The 25,878-nt window shown below is 39.6% G+C and overlaps 1 protein-coding gene across 1 annotated transcript in view; it reads right to left on the bottom strand.

The window, feature by feature from the left end:
- dcc (DCC netrin 1 receptor) overlaps positions 1-25,878 on the bottom strand; it is a 136,346-nt gene that overhangs the window by 99,057 nt on the left and 11,411 nt on the right. Inside the window, exons 4-7 of the mRNA XM_028418483.1 lie at positions 22,566-22,716; positions 21,674-21,810; positions 6,817-6,971; positions 6,461-6,581 (exon numbers count right to left, since the gene is read on the bottom strand). Coding sequence (XP_028274284.1) covers positions 6,461-6,581; positions 6,817-6,971; positions 21,674-21,810; positions 22,566-22,716 — 564 coding nt within the window. The remainder of the gene's footprint in view (positions 1-6,460; positions 6,582-6,816; positions 6,972-21,673; positions 21,811-22,565; positions 22,717-25,878) is intronic.

The raw sequence follows: 25,878 nt of genomic DNA, 5'->3' as shown, positions 1-25,878 counted from the left end.
GTGGGGGCTGGGAGAATAAGGGCAGTGGACCCAACCAAATAGTCCAAACCAAATAAATGAGTGTAATTTTCTGTAACTGGAAGCTTCTTTAATGGTATTATTTTGCTTTCTGTTAAGCAGTGAAACCAACAGTTTGTTTTGTACATACACTATTGACTATCTGGTATATGAAAAACATTGTATCCTTCAGAAGATGTGCAGTAATCATATCCAAACAGCATTTTAATAATGTCTGCGATTGGATTTGATTTTCTTGTAATCTCTCTGTAGACATTGAAGTGACAGATTGAAAATGTATAGATGGATGGATGAATCTTTCAAGATGCAATCGTGCTATGTGGCCACAGTGCCTTTGCCCACCTTTTCTCATTTTTTCCTCATTTTCACAACTATCAAACACTGCTGGCATAATGCTGCCAGCACTTATGTTTAAAGGGAGTTATGGCAGAAAATACAACAGAAAAAATAGTAACAGTAATTGAGGCATAACAGTCAGTGGAGCTGACCTAAGGATAATTTTTAAAGGACTGTCCCAAACCATATGACATATTGTGGCTGTAAAACTCAACCCTTGTAGTGGTTGAAAATCATAAAGATTGTTATCATTATAAACCCTCTCATATATATCTATATATCTATATATATATATATATATATATATATATATATATATATATATATATAGCACTCTGTCTAGTCTTTGAACAACTGAAGAGAGAGAAAAAAAATATTTTATAATATTTGTGAATCTGTCTAAACATTCGTAAGACTGAGATAGCTGGTAGTTGCCAGGTAAAGACGTTGTTGTAGCTGTAGTTGACACATTTTTTGTAGGCAGGCACAGTATAATATTGTTTGTTTGTTTACGATAAATGTTGTACCATTATTATGTGTGTGTGTGTGTGTAAACACATAATACATTTAATAATAATTTTCTTGTACAGTGGGTCTTCGGATTAGGCAAACAATGACATCTTTTAACTGCGTCATTATTTATTACTTAGAAAACTTGTGGTCAATACTAAATACTTTTTTGTATAAAACAAAAGGGGTAGGCAATAATATGTCTCTCAGTGGCTCCTGTCTCCAAGTGCTTTGAAACCCTTTCTGTTAATCACCTGGTGGCTGGTCACTGTGGCAACAAGCTGTCTTGGTTTGTTATGTTTGTTGTTTTTATTTTTTTTTTTAAAAAAGGGAGCAAGAAAATGACTTGAAATGAAAGAGATGAGGTGGTAGAAATGTGGGAGACTGATGACTAGATGTTCAGAAGGAGGGGAAGCAACAGGAAGAGATGTAAGACAAAATGAAGCAGATCAAAAAGAATGGAAATTACCTATCATCTACTTTAAAGGTACTTAATATTTGATGTGTAATATTTGTGTGTAAGTGTGTGTTCATACACATACCCACACTTACACACAAATGATCCCAGATGATCCTTACAGGATAGAGGATGGGAGAGGACTGCTGTCACCATGGCAACAGACACTGCCTTCCTGTATATGCTCTTCTACACAATGTTGTAGAGTGGGGGTAGCATTGGTGCATATTTTTCAGAAGTGACATAGTATAAACATCTGTGTGTGAGAGAGATAAGGTGTGTGTGTGTGTGAGTGAGAGAGAGAGACCACCAATCAAAAACATGCAAGCCAGCTGACAGCAGTGCAACTTATCCTCACCTACCACTTTACTATGTGCGCCTGCAGCCAATCACAAGGCAGCAACTCAATGTATTTAGGCTTGTAGATACTACAAACTGTTGAAGTTCAAAGCTCATCAACTGAAGACAGGAGGCTTTTGAGCTGTCTGCAGTTTTCATTATGGTCAAAATGCCCTGATCACTGTAAAAAGATACTATATCACATATGTTGCCTGTTTATGCACCTTATAGTTTCCTAGATCCTCTTACAATCCATAGTGTTTATTTTCTACTTCCAAACTGGAAATGAAATGACCAGATAGGACAAAGCAAGACAAATCCATTTATCTTGTAATGTCACATAATTCTGATTAACTATTTATTAACACTGGATCTGTCTAGGATCTGTCAGTATGGATGAGTGGAGCAATTTGGGCCTAATAGTGTCAGAATGGGAGCCACAGCTGAGAACAGAAGCAGCATCAGCAGTGTGTGATCCCAGAGGTGTCAGAGAGCGTACAGCTGCAGATGTTGAGGATACGGATTGCAACAAAATTTGCAACTAATAACTCACCCTTAATGACTTGTTGTTCACTTTAAGTTCTGTCTTTTAGTTCTGCCAATAAGTATGAAGGCTAGCCATACCGATGGGTTAATGAGATGGAGGTTGCAGTAAGCAGCAGCCGGCGCACAGGGAGAGATGACTCGACGAGCACCAGAAAGGGCTGAACAGGGCATTAAAAGCCAAGAGATTTTTACACACATGTGCATGCATATATATTATGTGTGTGTGCATATGTATTTATACAGCATACAGTCAAAATGCAATTTTAGCATTTCTTTTCTGTTTAACTAATTGTGTTGCATTAACATTTCGAGATTTAAGAGCAAATCACATTTCTGAATAAATATTTAGTAGGATTTGTAAAAACGTGAGTCCAACCACATGATACATTTCACATATTATAAAATGACCACATTTCTGGTTTTCTACTTTTCTATCCTCTCCATTGACACCTTTGTATGCAAAGGAGCTGCAAAGTCATCCCAGATCACTTCATACCTCCTAGAAAGGAGGCAGGGAAGGATCAGCAGCAAGAGGGAAGAGAAGGGGGGAGGGATGCAAATGCTGAAAAAGGAGTGGAGAAGAGAGATAAAATTCAATCAGCCTGTAAAAGATTCTGCAGTTGCTGCTACAACAGACAAGATAGAAGAGGAGTATGGAAGGAGAGGAAGAGGATAAAACAAGGAGGGTGTGAGAGACAGCAGGGTCAAGCGAAGGGAAGTGTGAGTGAGAGAGAGGTAGAGCGAGAGAGGTGAAAAGAGGGTGACAGCCATGACAGATTTGTATTCCATGGTGAGCATCTGACCTCAGCGAACACATCACACACACATTGACAGACACACACACACAGCCCACTCGTCCTTCTGTGACAAAATGTGTTCCTTTATAAATGATTGCTGGTTCATTTCCTGTCTGCAGAAACAAAAGAAAAGAGGTAGAATTATGTGATGGAGGGGTGAATATAATAAACCAGCGAGCACAGAGACAGACATTTGGCAAAAGGTTAGATTCTGATCCAGATTTCAGTTCAGATCCAGACCAGGATTTAACTAAAGCTGGAGTGTAAAGGAGGGTGAGAGAGAACTGAGCAGACAGAGTACAAAAAAGGAGAGGGAGACAAGTGTCTTTGTCATTGTAGAGCCCAACTTATATATCAGGTATCCAACATTATAGGCCGGTAGTGTATACATAATACTCCTCTGTTTAGGAGGGGTGGGGCCTTGCTCCAGGAGCAACATTTGAATTAATTCCACCCTCTCATTGCTATGGTGGAGAGACTTTGAGAACAGCATGAATTCTGCTGTTGAATATCTCACACAAAAATGTAGGAGTGTATGCACATGACCTCACAGGATACAGTTCAGCAATGAGATGCAAAAAGCTTGTTGAGTGGCAGTGTTTTGTTGAACACTGCGGCCCATGAAAAATCTAATTCTTTGTAAGAATTTACATATTAAAAAAAAACATGATAATGAGCCTGTTGTTCCATAAAACAGAGGAATCCAGCTACACAAAGACAATTTACATCACTTTTGTTTCTACTTCAAAATGTTTTGTGTTTGGTATTAATACCTTTTTAAGGATGATATGTTTTGTGGATCACTGTTGACTCCAGCTGCCTTTAATTTAAGCAGATAATCATCTATTTTACTCTTGTTTTCACAGCTTCTCCTACTGAAAGCAGCTATTTAGCTGCCATTTAGCCTAAGTGAGGCAGGAGCATTCAGATAGTTAAGTGACATCAGTGCATACCCTTACTTGGTATTACAATGACATAAAGACCAGTATTTGTCATTTTCACCCTGGAGATGTTCGCTGTTAGCAATTGTAGCTATTTTGAGCCCAATTATGAATTATAAATGTTGTAAACATGAGGAATTAAATAGGGACTATCAATCTCACAACCCAAAATGCAAACACTGCAAAATTACAGCTGATGTCAGTGTTAATCTAATCTGAGACTTGAAAGGTGTATTAACTAAAGGCCATTTAACTAAGCAGAATATTGATCTTTGTCTGACTTACATAAGCTAGTGGGATTGAAGCCTACTTTGTTGTATGCCTATGTGCAAACATAACTTAAACAAGTGTCACGCCACCACAGTGACCTGGGACATGATTTTCTTCAGTGAATAAGGTCGTTGTGCTTGTGAGTGGGAATGCATTAATGGATTTTGTTACTGTAACACACTAAGTGTGTATTTGTGACACTTGTATAAAACTGGGTTTGTCAACAGTGATGGTACGATGACCCACAAAGCGCACACACACACACCCCTAACCACACACCTGCAGGGAATATATGATTGGCTGCAGTGAGCTTGCTGAGATACTCGGTTCCCATGGTGATAGTAACCAAGCTAACACCAGCCGTTTGACCCTCTTAACGTCTGTCTGTGTGTTGCCATTTGTGTCTCTGATGTAGGGGAGAAGCAACACACTGAACAGTGATTGAATAGACAGCAAGGCAGACCAGGTCAAAGCACTGGTATATCGCTTGGAGTCAGATTTGTTCTCACACGATAGCCAGAGTCAAACTTCAGGCATGTCCTAAAGGCATAAAGGCCTGAGTGACTTATTTTCTGTGACTAAATTAAGACAAAATTGAGGTTCTTAGCAACAGACTAGATGACCACACTCTGACTAGCATTACTTTGGCCTCCAGGATGACTCGGAGGAACATCTGAGCCATTTCTGACCCTGATATGACCCTGTGTAACTAAAAAAACAGCATCCAGGTTTATTAGGCTGACTGATTTGTAATAATTGTGTATATTTTTGCAGGTATCTCTGCTGCAGAGCTGCATGTAGATCTGTAGTCCCAGCCCCCCAAGCTGGTGCATTTTTAGCAAAATGTTATGCTTAACTTTATAATCTGCCTATGCTACATGTAATATTAATACTTTTGTCAGCTGTGATATAAATAACTATCCCTGATTTAGTTTTCTGGCTCTGCTTAAGGTTTCTTCTTGTTAAAAAGGAGTTGTTCCGTGCCACTGTTGCCTGTACTACTTCTTCAGGGTCAGATTATGGATAAGTACTGTATTAAGCCCCTAGAAAATCTTTTTTTCGGTAAAGTTTTTTAGATCCACGTCGCATAGTGTGTCATGCAATGGTCTTATATGATTGCTAAAAAATTGCAGTGTATAGAGGCCATTAAAGACTGTACTAAATCCCCCATTCATGCTCCAAACTGTCTTTTAGTCTACATAGGACCTCCTTCTATAAGAACTGGACCCTAGAGACCTTAATCAGACCAGTATATGTTTTACTAAAAACTCTGTCAGAAGACAGAAGTTACAGAAGCTGCAATATCATGTTAGAGGTGGAAAATGTATTACACAGCCTATAGGATTCATTTGACTCTTTATCACATGACTTGAACAGGAAAAAAGAGAGTTGGGAAGAGGCCAAATTCAGGAAAGACCACATTGCAACATGAGGTAAAAAACAACGACCTATGTATCACACTGACAGAGCTATGAGGCAGGCTGACTTTATATCACCCACACAAACTACCATATGGAGCCATGCTGAAATGCTGCAAGCACCAAAAAGCCAATAATACAGCATTTCCTGACCATGTACCAGGCAACCCTGCATAATACCACAGGAGTGTCCCCGCTGAAATCATGCTATCAACAGAGAAATGCACACAAAATCATCATTGGGCCTACAAGCCCATCTACTCTAAGAATAGCCTTAAAGAATGAATGATGAAACAAATATTGGACCATGTCTAAACAAGACAAAGCCTAATATAATGTGAATGTTGTTTTGGGTAGATAGTAGAAGCAGATGATAGTGACTGTTTAGCTTAAATGTTAAAACTGTGTCTATTCTTTGTCAGTCAAGGTGAGTTATAGAGGTCAATGTTTACAATAAAGGCTGTCAGCAGGGGGGCTGATGACTTCCACCTCTGGGAGGCTTTTAAAGTAAAATCTTTAAAAAAGTATTGCTTGCATTTACAACAAACAACAAGTGAAAAATATATTAAGCAGAAAAAACACTCCTCAAAAACCCTGCTGTAGTAATGATGATTTTCTCACTTGTAGCAGACCACAAACCAAAGCCAACATGCTAAGAGGTTCTCTAAAAACGCCCACTGATACCCAACTCAATGACATAAAACTCCTATAGAGCATAAACACATAACACTTTGAAATGAACAATAAAAATATCTGTCTGCTAAACTTCAGTCTAGTGTCGTGTGTGTGTGTGTTTAGGCATGCATTCATGTGTGTATGTCTTCCTACCTGGTTCTCGGAGCAGCAGCTGAGCCATGGCCTGAGAGCTCCCGGCAGAGTTCTCAGCAATACATTGATAAAATCCTTCATCTGATTTCACCAAACCCAAAATCTGCAGGTTGCTGCCATCCTGACAGATGAAGACAAACATCAAACAGATTTTAAAAGTAAATCATACTGCAATCAACACAAGTATGCATGAGCTAATGTCATTACAGTTGAATGATACACAGTTCATATGGACACAGAACATTTAAACATTTGTCTACGACTGTATAAAATTGTGGTCAAAATTTAGACTAGAATAAGAATAAACTTTAAGGAGTGTTTCTACAGTGTTCTGTGCTTTATGTAAAGTGACCTACCACTATCTGGAAGTAGTCACTGGGGATGACTTCTTCTCCATTCTTCATCCAGCGGACAGTTGGTGGGGGGTTTCCTGTGACGGTGCACTCCAGCTCGATGTCTGTGGACTCGTAGGCATATGTGTTCGTCGGGTAGTTCAGGAACTGAGGAGGCACTGCAGAAAAACACACAAATACAACAATGTGTTCTTGAGCAGCGTGGTCATTTTGGGTCAAGAATTGGTTTTCAGCACCTTTACAAAAAATGTAATTCACACTAGGAAGCTTGTGTAACAGCCTCAGTTAATGACAAACTAATTAACACAATTACAAGCTGAGTCATCAGCATATAACAAAGGAGCTAAATGTGTTTGAGCTCATTACCCTCATTGGATCATTACACATTCATCTCCTCACAGTCAGTTGTTCATTAATGTAATATTTTCTCTCTATTTATTGGAGGGTTGCTGCTATTTTAGAACTTAGCAACGTTCTACTTAATTTTGTCACGACCTGGTGTTTATTTATGGTTTTGTTTTCCTTGTTTTGGGTTTTTAGTTTGATCTGTGTTTAGTTATTGTTATTTTCCTGTAGTTCTGGTGTTTTGTTTCCTTGGGTTTGTGTTTAGTTGTCTAGTCTTGTCTTGTGTTTCCTGTTTTACTTTGGTAGTCCTGTCCTCCCTGTGTATTGTCTTGAGTTTTGCTTCCTGTGTTTTCCCTCCTTGTATGATTACCTGCCCTGCCCTCATGTGTGTCACCTGTGCCTCGTTGTCTTCCCTGGTCCCTTTGTATATAGTCTGTGTCTTCCCCTTTGTCCTTGCTAGTTCGTCTCATCTGGTGTAGGGTTTGTTTGTTTCATGTCTCGTCCATGCCATGCCATGCCTAGATCCTCGCCTACCATGCCATGTATTTCTGCCTGACCTCGGGGTGCTTCAGGTAGTTGCCTTGTTCATGCCTTGTATTTTTGCTTTTGCCGTTTATGCTATTGCCTGTTTTTCTGGATCTGGTTTTTGCCACGCTAAGTGTGATTTTTGGTTAGGTTATTTTGGACTCTCCTTTTTGACCACGCTAGTGTGATTTTTAGTTTTGTATTGTTTTGCCCTCCTGGCCTTTAAATAAAAGACTGCTTTTGAACATTTAAGCCGCTCTGCGTCCTGCAACTGTGTCCGCTCCTCTCCTCACACAAAACCCTGACAAATTTAACAGCAGGTTAGATTCACCAGGTAATTTGTTTGTTTTTTTTTTTCCTGGGTGGGGGAGTGTCCTAAAACCACAGAGAAATAAACACAGAAACCAGCTAACACAGTGAAGGTTTTAGCAAAGTGCTCAATCATCTTCACTTTCACAGGCTTAATCACAGCACATTCAGATTGGTCAAAATCAAACTGACTTTTTGTGCAAAAGGAAACCATGTTCACACAAGAGAATGCAAGCCAAAAAAACCCCAAGTAAACATTGCTGTTGTTTCTGTGTGTATTTTACCAATCTTTTCTTTGTTATATTTTATTTACGGTAATTATTAAGTAATTATATTTGGTTTTTTTTGTATTTGATCAAAACACCAACATATTATAACAGCACACATAAAAATGTAGTCATCTGACTTCTCAATTCTTAATTTCTGTACAGTAAAAACACCATATAAAATCTGGCCAATAACACTGGTAATCACTGTCAGAATGTAACACAAAGTGCAAACAAAGATTTTTGGTTGGTTTTCCTGTGTGCTGGGATGAATGACAGTGATCTTCATGATGTGATTCCTGCTTTCACTGCTTCGTGGCTGGTTTAAGAACAAAAGAGGTTAATTAAAAAATGTGAAAATAAAAACAAAGAAATGTACTCAATTCATTGTTAACAAATCAAACCGTAGTTACACTACAATTTGCATATGTTAAATTACACAGGCTGACCCCTTAGGCAAACTGTCACCTTTGGGGGCCATCCAGACCAAGAGCGGTCACCATCCACGACTACAGGGAGTGCTGCCGCAGGCAGAATTAAAAAGACGCATCTTTTTAAAAAACATAACAAGAGTGTAGAGAATCATGAGATAATCACTGAGTCTTTGATCTTCAATATGATCACAAGAAAATTGCTAGTTGTGACTAGCCACGCTCCAAGTGCAGAGAAGGTTGCCAGGTTCACCCAACATTTTATTTGGAAATATCAACTAATTGAGCCAATTAAGTGGATAAGTAAATATTATTTGGATTAAAGAATTACATTAATGTACAAAACTGAGACACATAATTACAAACAATCACCAAGTAGGGCACTGCACAAAAAACTGCTATTTTACATTAAAAAAATCAAATTTGAAATTAAATACATAATTTAAGTAATAATTAAATGGCCAAAAATCATTTTTGTTCAGTGTACTTGTAACTTACTATACACTGTAAGCATGTTTTTAAAAGTAGAAAGTCTCCTGAATACAAAGTGGGAGCTGGTTCCATAGAAGAGATGCCTCATAGCTAGAGGCTCAGCCTTTCATTCTCCTGCTGGAGATTCTGGGAACCCCAAGCAAACCTGCACCGAGAGGAGCAATCTACTGTTATAGTAATGAGCTATCAGGTCTTTTAGATGGAGTTTGGCCAATCAGGGTTTTGTGAATAAGGAGAAGAATTTTAGTCTAGTGTGGATTTCACAGAGAGCCAATAACAGACAAAATAATAGGGGAGGAATTACTCCCTCTCCTATTCAAGATGAGATTAAGAAGTATTAGGAGTAGAAGTAAAGTAGGAGATTATTTTTTTTTCTGGAAAAAAAGAAGTACAAATGTATTATAAAACAGCAGAGGTCTGAACCTCCTAACCTTGTTTTAGATTTATATTTCTAACCGGTTATTATTTCTGATCATGCATGGAGCATCTGGAATGTAAGCAATTTCCCCCTGGGATAAATAAAGTATTTCTAATTCTCATTCTAAATGACAGATGGGACCAATAGAAAAAATGTAGATTTTAAAGTCTGTTTTTTTACAGTATGTACTTAAACACCTGGTATGCTTAAAGGCCAGCATCCCACTAAAACTTCACTTCTAACCCTGAAAGCTGCAGACCTTTCAGTCACTCACACGGACATTCACTTTCAACAAAATCACTGAGCAAGCATAAAGCTAACAGGAAATATAATCAATTTGCAAATCAATATGTGTGGCCTGGCAGTGGTGGGTCTATCATATAGATAGGAAGAAAGAACTGATGTGGAAGCAGTTCTGTAATTAATGCCTTGCATGCATGCTAATATGCTGGTACCATGATGAAACAGTACATCCGTGTCACCCTACTTCCTTTTCTATTTCTACCTAGAGGCCACCAGCTGAGGGGTGATCAGTCACAAACAGCTCACTTTTTAATGTCCCATTCCTCATGATCCTCTTCTGACCCAAAGCTAACAAAAAATAGTAAAAATCTCCTTTCTGAAAAGAATTAAGATGAAAAGATTTTTCATCACAACGAGGGCAGAGAGAGGAGTGATTATAGGAGCCCGGAAGGTCAAAACACCAGGGGCTACAACCACAAAAATGCCATTCACTGTGAAAGAAAAAAAGAGCATGCATGTGTTTGCTTCAACTCAAGAGACCTGAAAAATGATCAATTTAAGCAAGAAAATGTGATAATATTACAGTTGCCTTGGCAAAACTCGTACAGTGTATGGATTTTTGCGACTGACTCCATAATTGCAATCAGTGTCTGCGTTTATTATTTCACCAATGATATCTTTGTCGTTTTATAACAATCCACTTCTTTGTTGTGCATTGTAGAGCTTATCAAAGTTCTTATACTTACACAAATGTATCATCATGTCAGGGTGGTAGCTATGCCTTTTGGGAAGTATTGCAACATTGGATTGGGTTGCTAGGCAATGTCTTTGCTGTGACTCTCATATATTGAACTCAGGTGCGTCCATTTCTTCTGATCATCCTTCAGATGGTTCTACACCTTCATCTGAGTCCAGCTGTGTTTGATGATACTGACTGGACTTGATTAGGAAAGACACACACCTGTCTGTATAAGACCTTACAGCTCACAGTGCATGTTAGAGCACATGAGGATCATGAGGTCAAAGGAGCTGCCTGAAGAGCTCAGAGACAGGATTGTGATCTGACCAAGGATACAAAAACATGTCTGCTGCACTTAAGGTTCCTAAGAGCACAGTGGCCTTCATAATCCTTAAATGGAAGATGTTTGGGATGACCAGGACCCTTGCTGGAGCTGGCCGTCCGGCCAAACTGAGCTATCAGGGATGAAGAGCCTTGGTGAGAGAGGTAAAGAAGAACCCAAAAGTGAAATAATTTAAAGGGGGTCTGAATACGTTCTGTGCCCACTGTAAATACATACACTTACCATCATGGGTTTGGGGCTACAGAATGCCATAGGGTTTGACATGCTGACAACTGAGAAACACATGGTTTACCATGCTACCACAGACATACCCAGAGGGGTCAATGCTTTGATTGCCTTTACTATCTGTACTGCTGTTTCTTTCATTAATAATCCCAACCTTTAATATAGTGTTATGGATTTGTCTGGCATTTAGCCACAAACACTGGCTTCATGGTTTAATTGATTTATTGGTGGGGGGGGGGAGTCCGGTCTAATTGTGGAGGGACAACATGTAAGCTCCTCAATAAGCAAAGCCAAAACATCTGGATCATACCCTGTGGCTGGCTGCAGTATAGGTCATAAACCTGTTTAATTTTAGTAAGTTTCATCATGCTAATTTGTGTTTGATTTTCCCTTTTTTCACTGTACAAATAATTAGTGTTTTAGCCTGTTCTTTTGGTAAAAATCCCTTTAACAAGTGAAACGGCCAGGCTGTTGGTTGGCTTGACTGTTTCCTCCATATGTGTTTCCTCAACCATTCTGTCAGATCTTAGTAAGTAGAGGCATTGTAAATCCCGTCACTCAAATCGGTTACACGCGTAATCAAAAAAAAATATGTCTGTGAACTCTGAGTGAACTCTGAGTGAACTCTCTCTAGGAGCCAGCACTATCTAAGCAGCAGTTTTTGACACTTCCATGTGGGCTTAATTTCTCAGCACTCACATGCTCATTTATGCCTTTTTTAGCCAGTCATGTAACAACAGTACATGACCTCATACAAATGAGGCACTGAATATGGGAATAATTATGTGATATTAGTTACTTTGGTTCTTGCATAAGTTTGTGTTCAACTTTATAGATAGTTTCTGGCTCATTAACACTGGACAGTAAAAATGGTCAAATATATTCTGTCTGCAAATCTCCATTTTTGCTGTGGGTCAAAATGTTGGTGAGTGGTGATGGTGTGGGGAGCACTGCAACATTTTGAGGCACTCAAACCAGGATTATTTGTATTAAGAGGGTGCAGTACTGCTGACCGTAATACACCCCTTATCAGCAGTGTTTAGCACCTTTGATGGTTGCTTTCAGACTGATACTACACCATGGCACAGAGCGAAAGTCCTCTCAAGCCCATTTTATGACCATGAGAATAATTACACTGGATTTCAGTGGTCTCACCAGTCAGCAGATGTGAGTCTAGTCAGAACACCTTTATGGTGTGGGAGAGCATTGGATTTCCAGGATGAATGTGTAGCTGACAAATGCAATCAACATGGAGCAGGATCTAAGGTGGAATAGGACCTAAGTTACATCATCTCTCATGCTTCTGTTTCTGCAATGTTTTTAATGGAAGCTGACTGGACAATTCATACTACCAGCAGCAGCACTGACATTTATTGTGTTTTAAAATGTGTTTAACGTTTTAATTATTGTCATCTGTTTTCAGTAAATGTAAAACATGCTATAGCAGAATGTTCTCAGCAGGAGCAACATAACAGGCAGTTTATCAAGCAGCAAGAAGACACAGTGGATATTTATGAAGTCTAATTAGCTCAACATGGCTGTCCATTAGCCCTGATACAAATCCTGTCATATCAGCACAGCTGTGTTCCTGTAGAGTTGATGTTGATATCACCTGCCCTATCACAGCTAGAGCTGTCAGTCCAGGTGAAGAGGTAGACCACGCATGAAGGCAATTGGTTCAGACAAAGACATAAAGGAGGGTCACTGACAGCTCTGTGACATCATAGCAAGAGATCAGCACAAGGTCAAAGGTCAAACAAGTTTGCTTCACAAACCACCTCCAAATACAATTGTATGTAACTTCAAGTTGTCAAACAAGACAGATGGCAGGATTAAGCAGACAACCAAAGGTAGCTATCTGGAGAATCTCAATATCCGTCACAAACATCTGCATGCATCAGGAGAGAGCAGGTAATAAAATGAGCAGATGTCAGTGGCTGATCACCTCCTCTGTTCTCTTCAGGACTAGCTGAGCAAGATGTTTCTCTACAACTCCCAGCTGTTTAAAATTACCAGCACTGGTTTTTGCTGAAAGGTCACGTTTTTTTTTCTTTTTCTCTCTGTTCCTTGATTGAGTTTAAATCCTGGATTACAAAGCTTAAGAGACAAAGGACAGTCAGCTTGATTTGATTCGTCAACCTCAGAGGGTACATTAAAAAACACACACAATGAGAGTGAAAGAAATGAACAGCACTGACACAATTGACAGACTGAGCTGGATTAACCAGTCTGGACATACGTGACCACAGAGGCGCCCCTTTAATCTGCAACAGCGAACAGTTTATGCATAAAGACAGGCCGATTAACTTGGAGGGGGTGGGGGAGGCAGAGGAGGTTTACAGACAGAAAAAAGATACTTATTGTATTTCTTAAACTGCAATGTAAAATCAGTGAAATAAATAAATAATATGTTATTCTGCTGGAACACATTTCAACATTTTAACCCTCCAAAGCCTGAGCCTGTTCTTATTCAGCATTAAGATAACTGCAAAAGCTCCGGAAAGATAATATGCACGCAGGAACTGGTGTTTCATGTTTGCGTGCATGTCAGCCAACAACAGCAAACACCAGCACTTCTGTTACACTCTCTCTGTTCATCAGCTTTTGAAAGGAGGATAAAAACCTGAGCTCACACCTCGCTCTTCACCAGATATACAAGAATATACAAGCTTCTAAAATACATTTTAAGTGTGTGAATCAGGGATTCCTATCCTTTCCACCACTAAATCCCCTTTGTAATGTGTCCAAAGTGTGTTATTAGCAGTTACTTCATAGAGAAACATCCCCACTAAATCCTTTTGATCACATAATAGTATGACTCTAAATAGCAAACAAAACAAATCCTCTTTGTGTCCCATTAAACACCTCATGACACCTCATTATCCCATGACCCCCATGGAGGGGGGACGGTATCATTCCTTCTTGGCTGAGAAATGAAGCCCATGCCCATGTGTTGAAAAGCACTTGATTCCAAAAGCAAGCCAGTCCCCATAGACTCCCATGAAAACAATACAGCAGAAAACAGCCTGGTACAAAAACTAGGTCTCTATTGATAAGTTCTCCTTAGTGACAGTAGCTGGAGTGAATTTTCATACAGCCCACTCATTTTTAATATATTAAGCCTTAAATTAATACCATAATTAGTCTGGGCGTGACAAGGTTGCTTTTGATCAGGCAGCATCCCCCAGGGCTGAGACATGAGGCCAATGTGGAAGTGGAAAGACCTGCAGTTAACCCATAGCCTCTAGGGGCTGGCTCTAAATGTGAGTCCATTAATTTTGGCTCTCTTATTAAAACAGCCACATTTACAGCAGAAATAAACATGTTTACATTCTGGAACAAAAAACAGCTCCACCTCTTTGCCTGTATTGGGAGTTCAGGGTGACTGTGAGGCTGTGGTAAGCTCCTGCTCTTCAGGAACATATAAGTGATGTGATGGACAGTGCTTTCACAGTTAATATCGTGTATGATAACAGTGTGAGAAAGGTAATTCTGGTTAGAGCTGATCTGGAACTTTTTTATTTTCCTAGACATGACTGCAGTTGGAGTGGTCACAATGAAAGCAAAGTAAGACTGAAAGCAAGTGAAGTGTTAAATAAAAGATAAATCACACAAGTGTATCCAAAGCTAATAAAAGCTAGACAACAAAGAAACAAACAGATTCAGAAGGGATTTGTTTGTGAATCCAGTGAAGCAGGACAGAGTCAGACTTTCTTTGTGTGAGCCTGCTCAACAGACCCTAAACTCACAGTGATCACTGGTGCTACAACAGTGGATATAAACTTTCATTGTTAACTTTCTGCCTCAGGCCCCGTGGACAATCTCATAAAAGTGGACGAAAAGAGTCCATTGGCAGGCTGTGTATTTTATCCAGGCAGAAGAGGAGTCTTCTGAGCGGTATTATCACTGAGTCCTCGGCCTTCTTCCCTCCACTTAGTGTACAGCCTCAGGGTGCTGGATTTGGGGTGAAGCCCTCAGTGTGTTGTGAGGAGCTGTCTTGTCTTGGAATCGGTGACCTCTATCTGTTTTTTTGGCTAGCTTATTATGTCAGTGAGGTATCTAAAGTCTAGCAGGGCATAGGTGTTGGTACTCAGGACCTTGTTCTCAAACCTCAGCTGACTTCTCAGAGCTTGCCTAATTCTGTAGGTGTTTGGATGAGGCTTCTTGCCTCTTTCCTCTTCATGGCTTTGATTTGCCTGCAGGCTTTCAAGGGTACTTGTAGCTGGTAAGTACAATCCCCTTAGTTCTGACTACCTTCTCATCCTTGCTATAATCCATCCACACTTATCCAGTCTGAATGACATTCCAGTGTCGTTTCTGTAGATACTGGTGGTGTGGATCAGTGAGCCCATGTTTTCCTTGCATACAGCTTGTTGTCTTTCTTGTAGAGGTCATAGCTGACGACCATTACACACTTGTATGTACTCCTGGTGACGATCTGGCTGGGGGGGTTTCAGGACTATGAAGTGAAGTGCATCTCAGTCTGACTTGGTCAAATAATGAAGGGGAATAATATAGACCAGATATTTATTCATGTACTTTTGGTATTCCCCCACTTATGTGCAATTACTATAAAAGAAGATGTGTGTGTGTAATGTAATGTAATTTTGAATTGCTACAGGTGATAAATAAATTGGGAAAAAGCAAAACTATTACACAGCTTTAATGTCCATGGTGTCCTAATCAAACAAAGTAAAATGGGGCCTCAGCAACATTCTAATAACAATCAGCCTAATTCTGCTTATTACTATTAAAGGAATAGTTTTATTTATATTTTTATTCATTCATTGTTTTTTTTACTAAGTTCAACCAAACCAAACTCAACCTCATATTTCTAGAAGGAACCGAATGGCATCACCTTGGACTTTGTAATAATTATAATTATAATAATCATGCTAACAATGATAATAATTATAATTGCATACTTCACAGGTCATAAACATCCTGGTCTCAGCTGCAGTGGTTGATGTACTGACACACTTATCCGCCCCTGCATTTGTAAAGACTTTTATCCCTGCACAGCAGAGGCCCCACCCCCTCTCTCCTCTTTCTTTCATGTCTTTCAGACAGTTCAGTCTGTGTATGAGTGGCGGTAGGGCCAGCCGGCCGGCGGCAACTCAGCAGGGGAGTTTGGCAGCTTGTTAAATGTTTTCTAAAACACCCACAGTAATTTACAGAGCCTGTAATTAATCAGGAGAGAATCCCGCAGGCCAAAATCAGGACAGGGTGTGTACCATCTTTCCTACAGAAGGACTTATGATCACAGCAGAATACAGAGACGAAAACAATCTTATTGTTACTGCTGTGATTAGATTGTGGGTGTCAAAATGTGTGTGTGAGTGTGTGTGCAGCATAGTGTGCATGCACAGCCAGTGTGTTGTTGAATCAGTTTAATTAGTTTCTGGGTATGTGTTTAATGATTAAGTCTTGCACTGTATGTGTGTGTGGTGGGTGTGAATGTGTGCATAAGCAGTGTTTGCTTACAATCATTAATCCTATATCAGCTTCATCTTGAAATAAAACATAACTGTATAGATTTCCTGTAAATGCACTGACATTAATCTTTTTAGTATTATATCATTTTGACATTATAATAATATGCTTACACTTGTAAGCACTCTAGAGTAAATACAGTATAGGTAAACGGGGATTAGTGTGTACACCATTATCTGTATGTTCATCCAAGAAAATGATCTGTATCCATATCTGTATGCTCAGAATGGTCAGGGCTTGACACAGATTTATGTGGTTTGACTGTGTGTAGCCTACAAGCAGCAACCAGAGCTGAGAAAGGGCTGTGGTGGCTCGAGTTAAAAGAATTGTTAACATAACTTTTTATAAACTTAATAAACAAGTTTTAGTGATTTAAAGCACAAATCACATGCAATAAACTAAGAGGTGTGACATAAATTGCATTATCTTTCCACACAGTTCCATAAGTATCATAATATGTAATTAATATTTAAAATCCAACTAAACAAAACATATTTTGTAACATCTATAGCCAATTGCTATTAAGCTCCATATTTATCAGATAGATGTAATAGCCTGAGGTGTGTGCTATTTTAAACACTGATGGCTTGTTTATACCAGTTATGTAATGAAAGCTATTCCTGTGTAAAATCTGCAGACATTAGTCAGCTCTACCTGATCACAGAATGAGTGTCCACTGAGTGTCCATTAGTCCAAATGTTACAATGCATTTCTGTACTGCATCTCCAAAGAGAGAGAGACCAAGAGAGAGCCAGACATGCAATTATGCACATAATACAAAATCAGTACCTTATGAAGGACCTAACAGCTTAGGCAGCCCTGTAAACTGTTTCACTTCAGACAGGGCAGCTGTCAGTTTATTAACTGCTGGATAAGTGCTGGAGCATTGTTCCAGTGTGCACTGAATCTGTTAATATAAACCACCCACCAGCACCTGATCTGCTGATGATTTCTATGACATCAGGCGCATCATTTCCTGTGAAGGGGAGGAGCAAAGTTCTGCATGTGTGCACTACAGACACACACAGAACTCTTCACCAAGAAAACTGACACTTATACTCTTAGGCTTGTCAACAGTGCAACAGTCTGTATCTATGTCTCGATACTATTACCTCAACACAACACAAATATGACAACATTGTAATATTCTAATAACGATGCTATGACACCTTTCACAGCCATGTCATTGGTATGGGGTTGGCCCCGCTGCGTATTGGTTAGCAGCTGATTTTTCTATCCAGCCTGTTTTTTACTTGCTTTATCATAGCGGGCTGTGCTGACAGCAGCACGGGGAGTATGACTGATAACTGCAATGCTGCCTCTGTATCGCACAGCTGTCATTATGTTGCTAACAGGAACCGGCTAATGAGCCGGGCTGCACTCATTATTATGGAAAACAACACACATTTGCCATCCTAATCATCTAATCAGGGTCACCGACTCATGGAGTCAAAACACACACATCTCCATACATCACATCTAACTGCCTCTGTTTGGGAGAAACACTGTGTCATGGAGCATATTAGCATATGCAAGACAGAAAATTCAAACTTTCCCATCAAGTTTTATGTTTATTTGGGACACAGTTTGTGGACATCAGCTTGCTCTTTAACCTGATCTTTTTCAGACTCTACCAGTTCACTGTGCTCACTCGACCTATAGGACGCACTGTACTAGGTAAACCTGTATTCAGCACTCACCATCACAAGAACATTTCTTAAACATTCACTCATTTTTATGTAGCATGTGCACATCATGATCTTTACTTCTGCAGCTTTATTTGAGCTTAATATCAAACAGTGAGATCAATAAAAAATTGTATTTTTGTAAGGAAGCCTAAAAGCGCACCCTCCTACCCGAGCCACAGCATTTAAGGCTTCATGTGAAGCGGGTTAAAGCAAATTGACAAAGGTGTGAAAATGTCTGCATGCTGAGTTGTCTAACACAGATTTTTTGATTGCATTAAACATCAATGTCAATTTCCTGAATATGTTTTATTTTTTAAGCCAAACCTGAAGGGGAGAGTTTCATCCTGCTGAGCTGAGAGAAGAATTTGAATGGAAAGTCTGTGAAAATGGAACATGCTGCTGTACAGGAACTTTGAACATTTTCTCTCCATCTGTGTGCATGCATACTGTATGTCATCTATAAATATGCAAAGACAGTGTAAGGAAACTGCTCACATTATCAATTAGATCTAGATTTCATTTGCAGACGAGGCAGACAGACAGCTTTGGGATGAATACATACATTCTGATAGCTCTGACAGCTCTGACATGCATTATCAAAAAACATTTGAAGACAAAAGCACAGGATTAAAATGCATTGAGTTTAGCTTGAGTCTCATCAGGCTCACTTGACAGTTATATTGCCTTTCTTTATCACTTCCTTATGATTGCTGTATCTGTCCTTCTTTCTGTGTGTAATCAGTGACACATGGTGAGTGGATTTGCAGCACCTGCTCACTGATTGGCACTGGAACTATAAAAAAGCTGGTTTGGTAGGTGCAGCTCTTTGTTTGGATGGATATGTGGATTTGACAGATGCTTCCAATCTTACAATGTGTCTGGTAAAAAGTGTAGTTTGCAGAGCTGACCTGTTAGGCTGGACCAAGAAGCAGAACATCAAAATCAAAGGCCTTTACACATGCAGTGAATTCCAAAATTCCAGAATTCCAGACATTGTCAGGGCTTTGACCCTCTGTAACACCTTCACAATCAGGGAAAAAACCTGTGTATTTACACGCCACAATAACTTTTTTAGGGTTTATATTATTTTGTCAGTGTCATGAAATGTGACTAGTTAAATGTATTAAGCATGTGAACCCTTTGCTATTTTCCCTGTCTTTGTAATATATGGGGTACTTAAATAAATGTTTTACAAACAGATTCCAGTGATGTTTCTATATACAGCTAGATCATTCTCCACAAATTTTTTTCAAATTTGCATAGAGGTGCAGCACCTTATAACACAGTAAAAATTAGCCCAGATATAAAGAAGAGAGAATTGACCAAAAACAGCTTGGGCCTCATAGTATTCCATCCTGAAAATACCCTGTTACCCTGATATTGCAGGAGGTTTCCAGTGAGCGAGTGTGTGTGTGGTACTGTTGAAAGCAAAACACTGATTTGTAATTTGTTCTGCTATTTAAATACATGTAGATTTTGATATCGTTTTTGATATCATCAGTATTCCCAGTGAATCCTTTTTCCTACACAGGAGAGCAGCTGCGCTCTGTGCTGAGGTGTCTCCTCTCACCAGAGACAGCCACAGCGCATCTGGTACAAAGAGCCACCCACTGTGAGCTGCATGTACAATGCAGACCTGGTCCTCTCTAAGCTTTAACCAGAGTTCATGTTCAAAGAAGGCTTATGCTTCCCATTTAGCAGATTTTTGACATAGGTCGACTCATCAGGACAAACGATTAACATATTTCCCAGCTTCAAATACTGTCACAATCATTTCTGCTCTCTGCAAATGTCTGAATTTGGGGAATGTGGATGATGAGGGTGATATGAAAGAACAAAACTGGAACAGTCAGTCAGCATGACGTCAAAGGAACCTTTGATGCTGGCAAAGGATGCTGCAGCCAACTTTGTACTGATAACTCTCTCTCTCTCTCTCTCCCTCTGGAGTGCTTGTTTTGGCTTCAGTTGTTGAACACAGTTTTGTCCTGAAATCAATGCATTTTCAGAAAGGTTTTCATTTAAACACTAACATGCTTTTGAAAGTGTGCCATGAATGTTTACATTACAGAACACAGCACTGTGATGTCAAACCCCAAATGTGACTCTGTTCCTGTTGATTGTAAACATTGAATTTTTGTTGCAGACAGGGCTGTTGAGAGTCAGATGTAAACAGAATATAAATGTGATGTGAACACAGAGAAAGACTCAGAGGAGATGCTGAGACAAAGACATGAAAGGACAGAGATGAGCAGGGGGGCCAGCTGGAGTCTTAAAACCCTGAGGTTAATTTGCAGATTTGCTCCTGAGAGTCCAATAATAGATGACTTCAACTTTCTCTGTTTGCAGTAAAGTCTGATTGTTATTGAGAGAAAAAAGTCATGTTATTAAACTAGTCATTGGGCCGAGAGCCATGTTCAGACCAACTTATCTAACTGTGAACAGCAAACTTATACAAAATAAGGCAGGGACATCCACATTTTACAAGATGCCCCTAATATCACCATCTCTTGTTGTTTTGGTATGTGTAAATATGTATTAGCAGTTGGAGAATCACATGTTTTTTTTGCAGAATTATTTAGTACACCTCCTTTGAGCTGGCTGACTTTCTGCTGACTGCCTACAAACACACATGGCACAAAAATAAATACTGCTTATCATCACCTTTAATTGCACAAAGTGCTTCCCTTTTCCTGCCTCTGATAGCATTTTGTAAATATATAGATACATAAATATCTGGCTTTCTGTTTGTTTCTGTGCTGACTGGCTTCAGGGCACCACAAACAAAAATAAAGATTAGCTTCAGGTTTGTTATTTCAAGCCATAATGTTAGGATTTGTTCAGTTCTGCACATTAATAGTCTTCAGGTCATAATAGTTATATAATCCATCATGGTAAAACTGTGGCCTGAGGACCCCACCACTTGCCCAGTGATAGCTCCAGCGCCCTGCAACCCTGTACAAGGTGAGGCAGGTGAAGTAATAGCATGGATTGATGCTTCTACACAAACAGTCAGTCAGTGTTCAGGTATTTGAAATGAAAGGAATCCATGAGCATCTTAGGAGCAGTCAGACAATAATTACAAAGATATATTATTTATGAAAACCTCCTGAAGCAAACAGATGGCTCCAGTTTTATATTTTATGTCAGCATGTGATTCAGGAAGTGGTTCTCTGTCTCTGTGAGTGGAGAGATATCGACCTTTACCTGTATTTGTTTTGTTGTGGAGGCTCTGAAGAGTGACTGATTTTCCACACAACAATGCACACAGTATGGTTTAACAGATACGTCTTTTGTTCAGGGTAGCCTAGAAATCACTTCTCCTCCATTATATGTGTGCTCTTACCTAGTACAGTCAGCTCTGCATTGGCAGTGATGTTGTGGTTCTTGTTGGTGGCTGTGCAGCTGTAAGTGACTGAGTCGTCGTCAGTGACACTCCTGATGACCAGATTACTGCCTGCTAGCAGAGAATATTTCTTGTTCCTATAGAGAAATGAGGACAATTGTTTTAGGTTGTCTTTTTGCATATTATTCCATATATTTATATATTTTGTGTTGTGCAGCAATATCTACTAAAGTTAGCATGTTAACCAGCTAGCTGCAGCCTGTATCTTTATGTAATACCACATTGTGTCTCAAGGCAGTCTTATTATTATGGCCAACAACCTGTATCATGAGCTCCTAGATAAGCCACATGATCTCTGTTTGCTGCAGGGATGCCTGATGACAGGAGACCAGGGTAATGGTATATGATGAAGCCCAGTAAGACACTGGGCTGTCTGCTTGGCTAAAATCTAAAATCAAACCTCAGCCGCTAGTTCATCTGATGTGTTTTCTTAGTGACATAAATGTGACTTTACTCCAGCAGAGCATGCAGTGAGTGTAAAGACTGCTCAGTGTGTGTTTGAGTTTGAAATGAGGCCATTTGGTTGCATTACTTTAGTGTGTATAAACAAAAGTAGCTGTAGCAAGACTCATGTAATTGCCCTTTACTCCCTTTCACCAGTGAATCGATAATGACCTCTTTTCATTTTAGTGAAACATCCCTGACTACAAAGCACACCTCTCCTATGTATGTTCCAAAATCAGCAGAAGCAGGTCAGTGTGGCAAAAAAACAACAACAAAACAAAACAAAAAATATTACATTTAGTGCAATAGTGAAAAAAAAGATGGTTTTTTTAGACAAATTACGAGGCAGTGTTGGCAGGTATGATGATATAAACACAGTCAGACAGACCAGGTGTGGATCAGTTCTTCTCCTCTCCTCCACTGGATGCTCGGAGTCGGATATCCAGAGGCAGAACATTCCAGCACAGCGTCTGTTCCCAGTAGAGTTGATATTCTTGTTGGACGCTGAAGGAACTGGAGGTTCCTGGTTACCCCAGGTTCTGAGAGAGAGAGAAAACGAGAGATTATTATCAGGGTTTGTTCCATTGTATCATTTCATAGACCTTGCTAGGTGCAGGTGCAGGGTGAGAACATGTTCACCAAATAATAATATGATATTCCTATCTGTACAGAAAAAAAAACATTCTGCATACTGGACTCATGGTCATAGGACACCAGAATCATCTAAATTACAGTACAGAGAATATAAGAAAGAAAACAGTATCACAGCCTCATGGTCCTTTTACACACTACAGACAATAGGGTGTTATTTGTTGTGCATGTGTGCTTGTGGGTGGTTGCACATGGCCCACCTTCCTCTCTTCTCATCATCAAGCACTAAGGCAAACTTCCAGTGCCAAAGAGAATGTGTTAACAAATGTATCCACTTGCAGGCATAGTCTTTTTGATTATGGACTGGGTACAAGGTAAAGATCTGGACAACCCAGCTGGTTAATGCTCTGGCTGAAGTGTGCAGAGGGCACAAGCAGGTGCCTGACACAAATGCCCCTTTCTTCACAGTGGCAAAAAAGCCACATTGATCTCTGTTCTAAACAGCTGGAAAATGTTTTTTTTTTTTTTTTTATCAGGGAAAGCACCAAATAAATGTGTGCATCTGCATGAGACAAATCGCAGTCAGGCAGCGTGAGAGTCTTGCTCTCTGCTGACAGGTATGTGGGATTAGCCCAACATTAACTGCACAAATACAAACAGGCTGGCAAGAAACATGAAAAGAAAAAAAACTAATCTGATTCACCCACAGAAAAAAAGAACAAAAAGAACAGGACCAAAATAATATAGCATATACCTAAGAGAACAACAAAATGGATACGCTACAAATAACTTCTGTGTAAACTGAATTTATCACATATTTGGCATGATGAAGGTCTGTGTGTGCAGGTTTATCTACAGGTGCAGAATTAAGCTTGTGGAAACTGAAATTTAAACCCCAACTTCCTCTTCCCAATTTCAAAGAGTAGATGAAGGGGGCCTGACACGTGAGAACAGCAGCTCCTTCCCTGCTGCACGCAGGTTAGATGCTATTCCCTATAAATGTTAGAGGTTGCATGACTGTAAGCATTCTGACATTCTGAGTCAGAACTGATGAAGCCAAAGGAAAGAAGTATGCCACCTGTTTCTGGTCTGACATCATTGTCTTGTCACTACTAGTATTGTATGACAAACAATGGTGAGATCAAAGTCAGCCCCAAAGCAACCTGAGCATCACCCACACCTGAAAGCTTAGGAACTGAGGAGAGAAAAAGGCTGCATGACTTCCTGACCTAACCTGAGGGCAACACGTGGTATACAGCCATACAGACAACCGTGAGATGAATAACCTGCAGGAGCTTCTATGTACAGTACAATTCAATGTGCACAATTCCTTCCTGGGCTGTCAGCTCCACAAACACACTGTGAAACAGTGAAAGAGTAACGATAGCCATCACATTAAACCCTGTTCACACATGCAGTGCACTTCAGACATTGTCTGCACATCTTTAATCTGTTGGCTTCCACGTTCTAAATCTGGATTATGTCCAATTCTGCGTATTTGTCACTGCAGCAGGTCCAGGTCCGGCACAGACACAGCAAGCAGCTCTTAAAATGAATAAGAAAGTAATAAAATTGCTGGCAAACAGACAGAGTTTAACAGCTTTGTACTTTTTCTGCTGTCCTGTGTATTGCTTTGTTAATACTGCAGATAAATTACAATTTAATTTATATAGCTTCAGTCACACAGAAAATTTAATTGGTTAATGAGGCCAGTAAAATAAAAGGACGGTCACTGAGGTAATCACTGAACTGTGTGACTCCTTTCACGCACAAGTCAGTGAAGCAGGCTGTCAGCAGCTGACGCTGCCTGCTTAACAATGACAGGGAGAAGTTAGGGCAGGCTGTCAACATGTTCTTAATGCTTATTCCATGCTGAGAGGCGTGTTCATCGTTACAGTGTTCTGCCTGTGTCTGACCTTACTGCTTTGTGTTACCTAACACGTGTAGAGGTAAAAACGAGAGTTTCAGGCCGTCAGCAATCATTAAAGGCTATGTTCTGCATACAAAAAAAGAAATAAAAATGAGTTAAGTTTTATATCTTTAGTCACATATGGTTTGTAGTTGTTGTTATCATTATCATTTAGTTTTTTCCACTCATTTTTTTCACTTTTCACTGAATTGATCCATAGTTAGGCATGTAGGCTAATTTTTGTTTGCTGTCATTAGTCATGTTGCCATGGCAACATAGAGAATTGATGATAAAATATCTATCATCAGCATACACTGAGGAGTTGTTTATACAGTAGTCGATATAAGGAGTTTTTTTAACTTATAGTTGTTATATATACCAGAAACACAGCCCCATGTTTATCTGTGAATTCCTTGATTTCTTTTCTGTAGAGTAGCTGTTTGGGTTAAATAATGAGATCTGATTCGATTTGCGTTTGGTTTAGAAGAAAATAAGCAGTGTTGACATCATCAGTGGGTTTTTTTTCTAACCAGTTATTGAAAAATATTGGATGCAATGTGTGAGATATTGTTTGGCCTGTAGTTGGAGGTCAGAAGTAGGTCATGCCTTTGGATGTGGTTGTCATATGAGTTAAATGGAAATAGTTACTGCTGACATGCCCAATAAAGAGAGAGCATAGTCTGGAGTAAACCATGAATCAAATGTCCATCCAGGCATATGTGAGCTAGATGATGTGTCTGATATTTAGAAAAGTTGTTATTTTCTTCAAAAATACTGATCTTCTTCATAACAGGCTAATGTTGTGGCTGGTGTGAGTTTGTGTTACTGTACCATTATAACACAGCTAGACTCGCTGTCAATAGAATGTTTGTCAGAGGAAACTGCTGTTTCTTTTGGACATAAAAGCCTAAATTAGGGTCCTGCCCTAATGAGAGACACAGTTACATTTTTCTGCTGAGAGACGGATCCACCTGTATGTTGGGTCCAGCTGTGTTATCTTGCATACAAAAAGGGACAGCTTATTCATCATTTCTCTTGTAAGTTTGAAGAAACAGAACATTTGCAGTCATTTACTTTTGCATTCGTAGCATTGTGTACTCTCATTACCGGTGGAACATCATGGTATTACAACAAAAGTAAGTCACTTAGCAAACTGTCTCAGCAGTAGAAGCAGTTGAACAATAACAAGCAGTACCGCCAC

The sequence above is a fragment of the Parambassis ranga genome, chromosome 12, assembly GCF_900634625.1.
Source record: "Parambassis ranga chromosome 12, fParRan2.1, whole genome shotgun sequence".
Taxonomy (NCBI): Eukaryota; Metazoa; Chordata; class Actinopteri; family Ambassidae; genus Parambassis; species Parambassis ranga.
The sequence above is the reverse complement of the archived record's forward strand: the minus strand, read 5'-3'. Positions and strand labels throughout refer to the sequence as shown.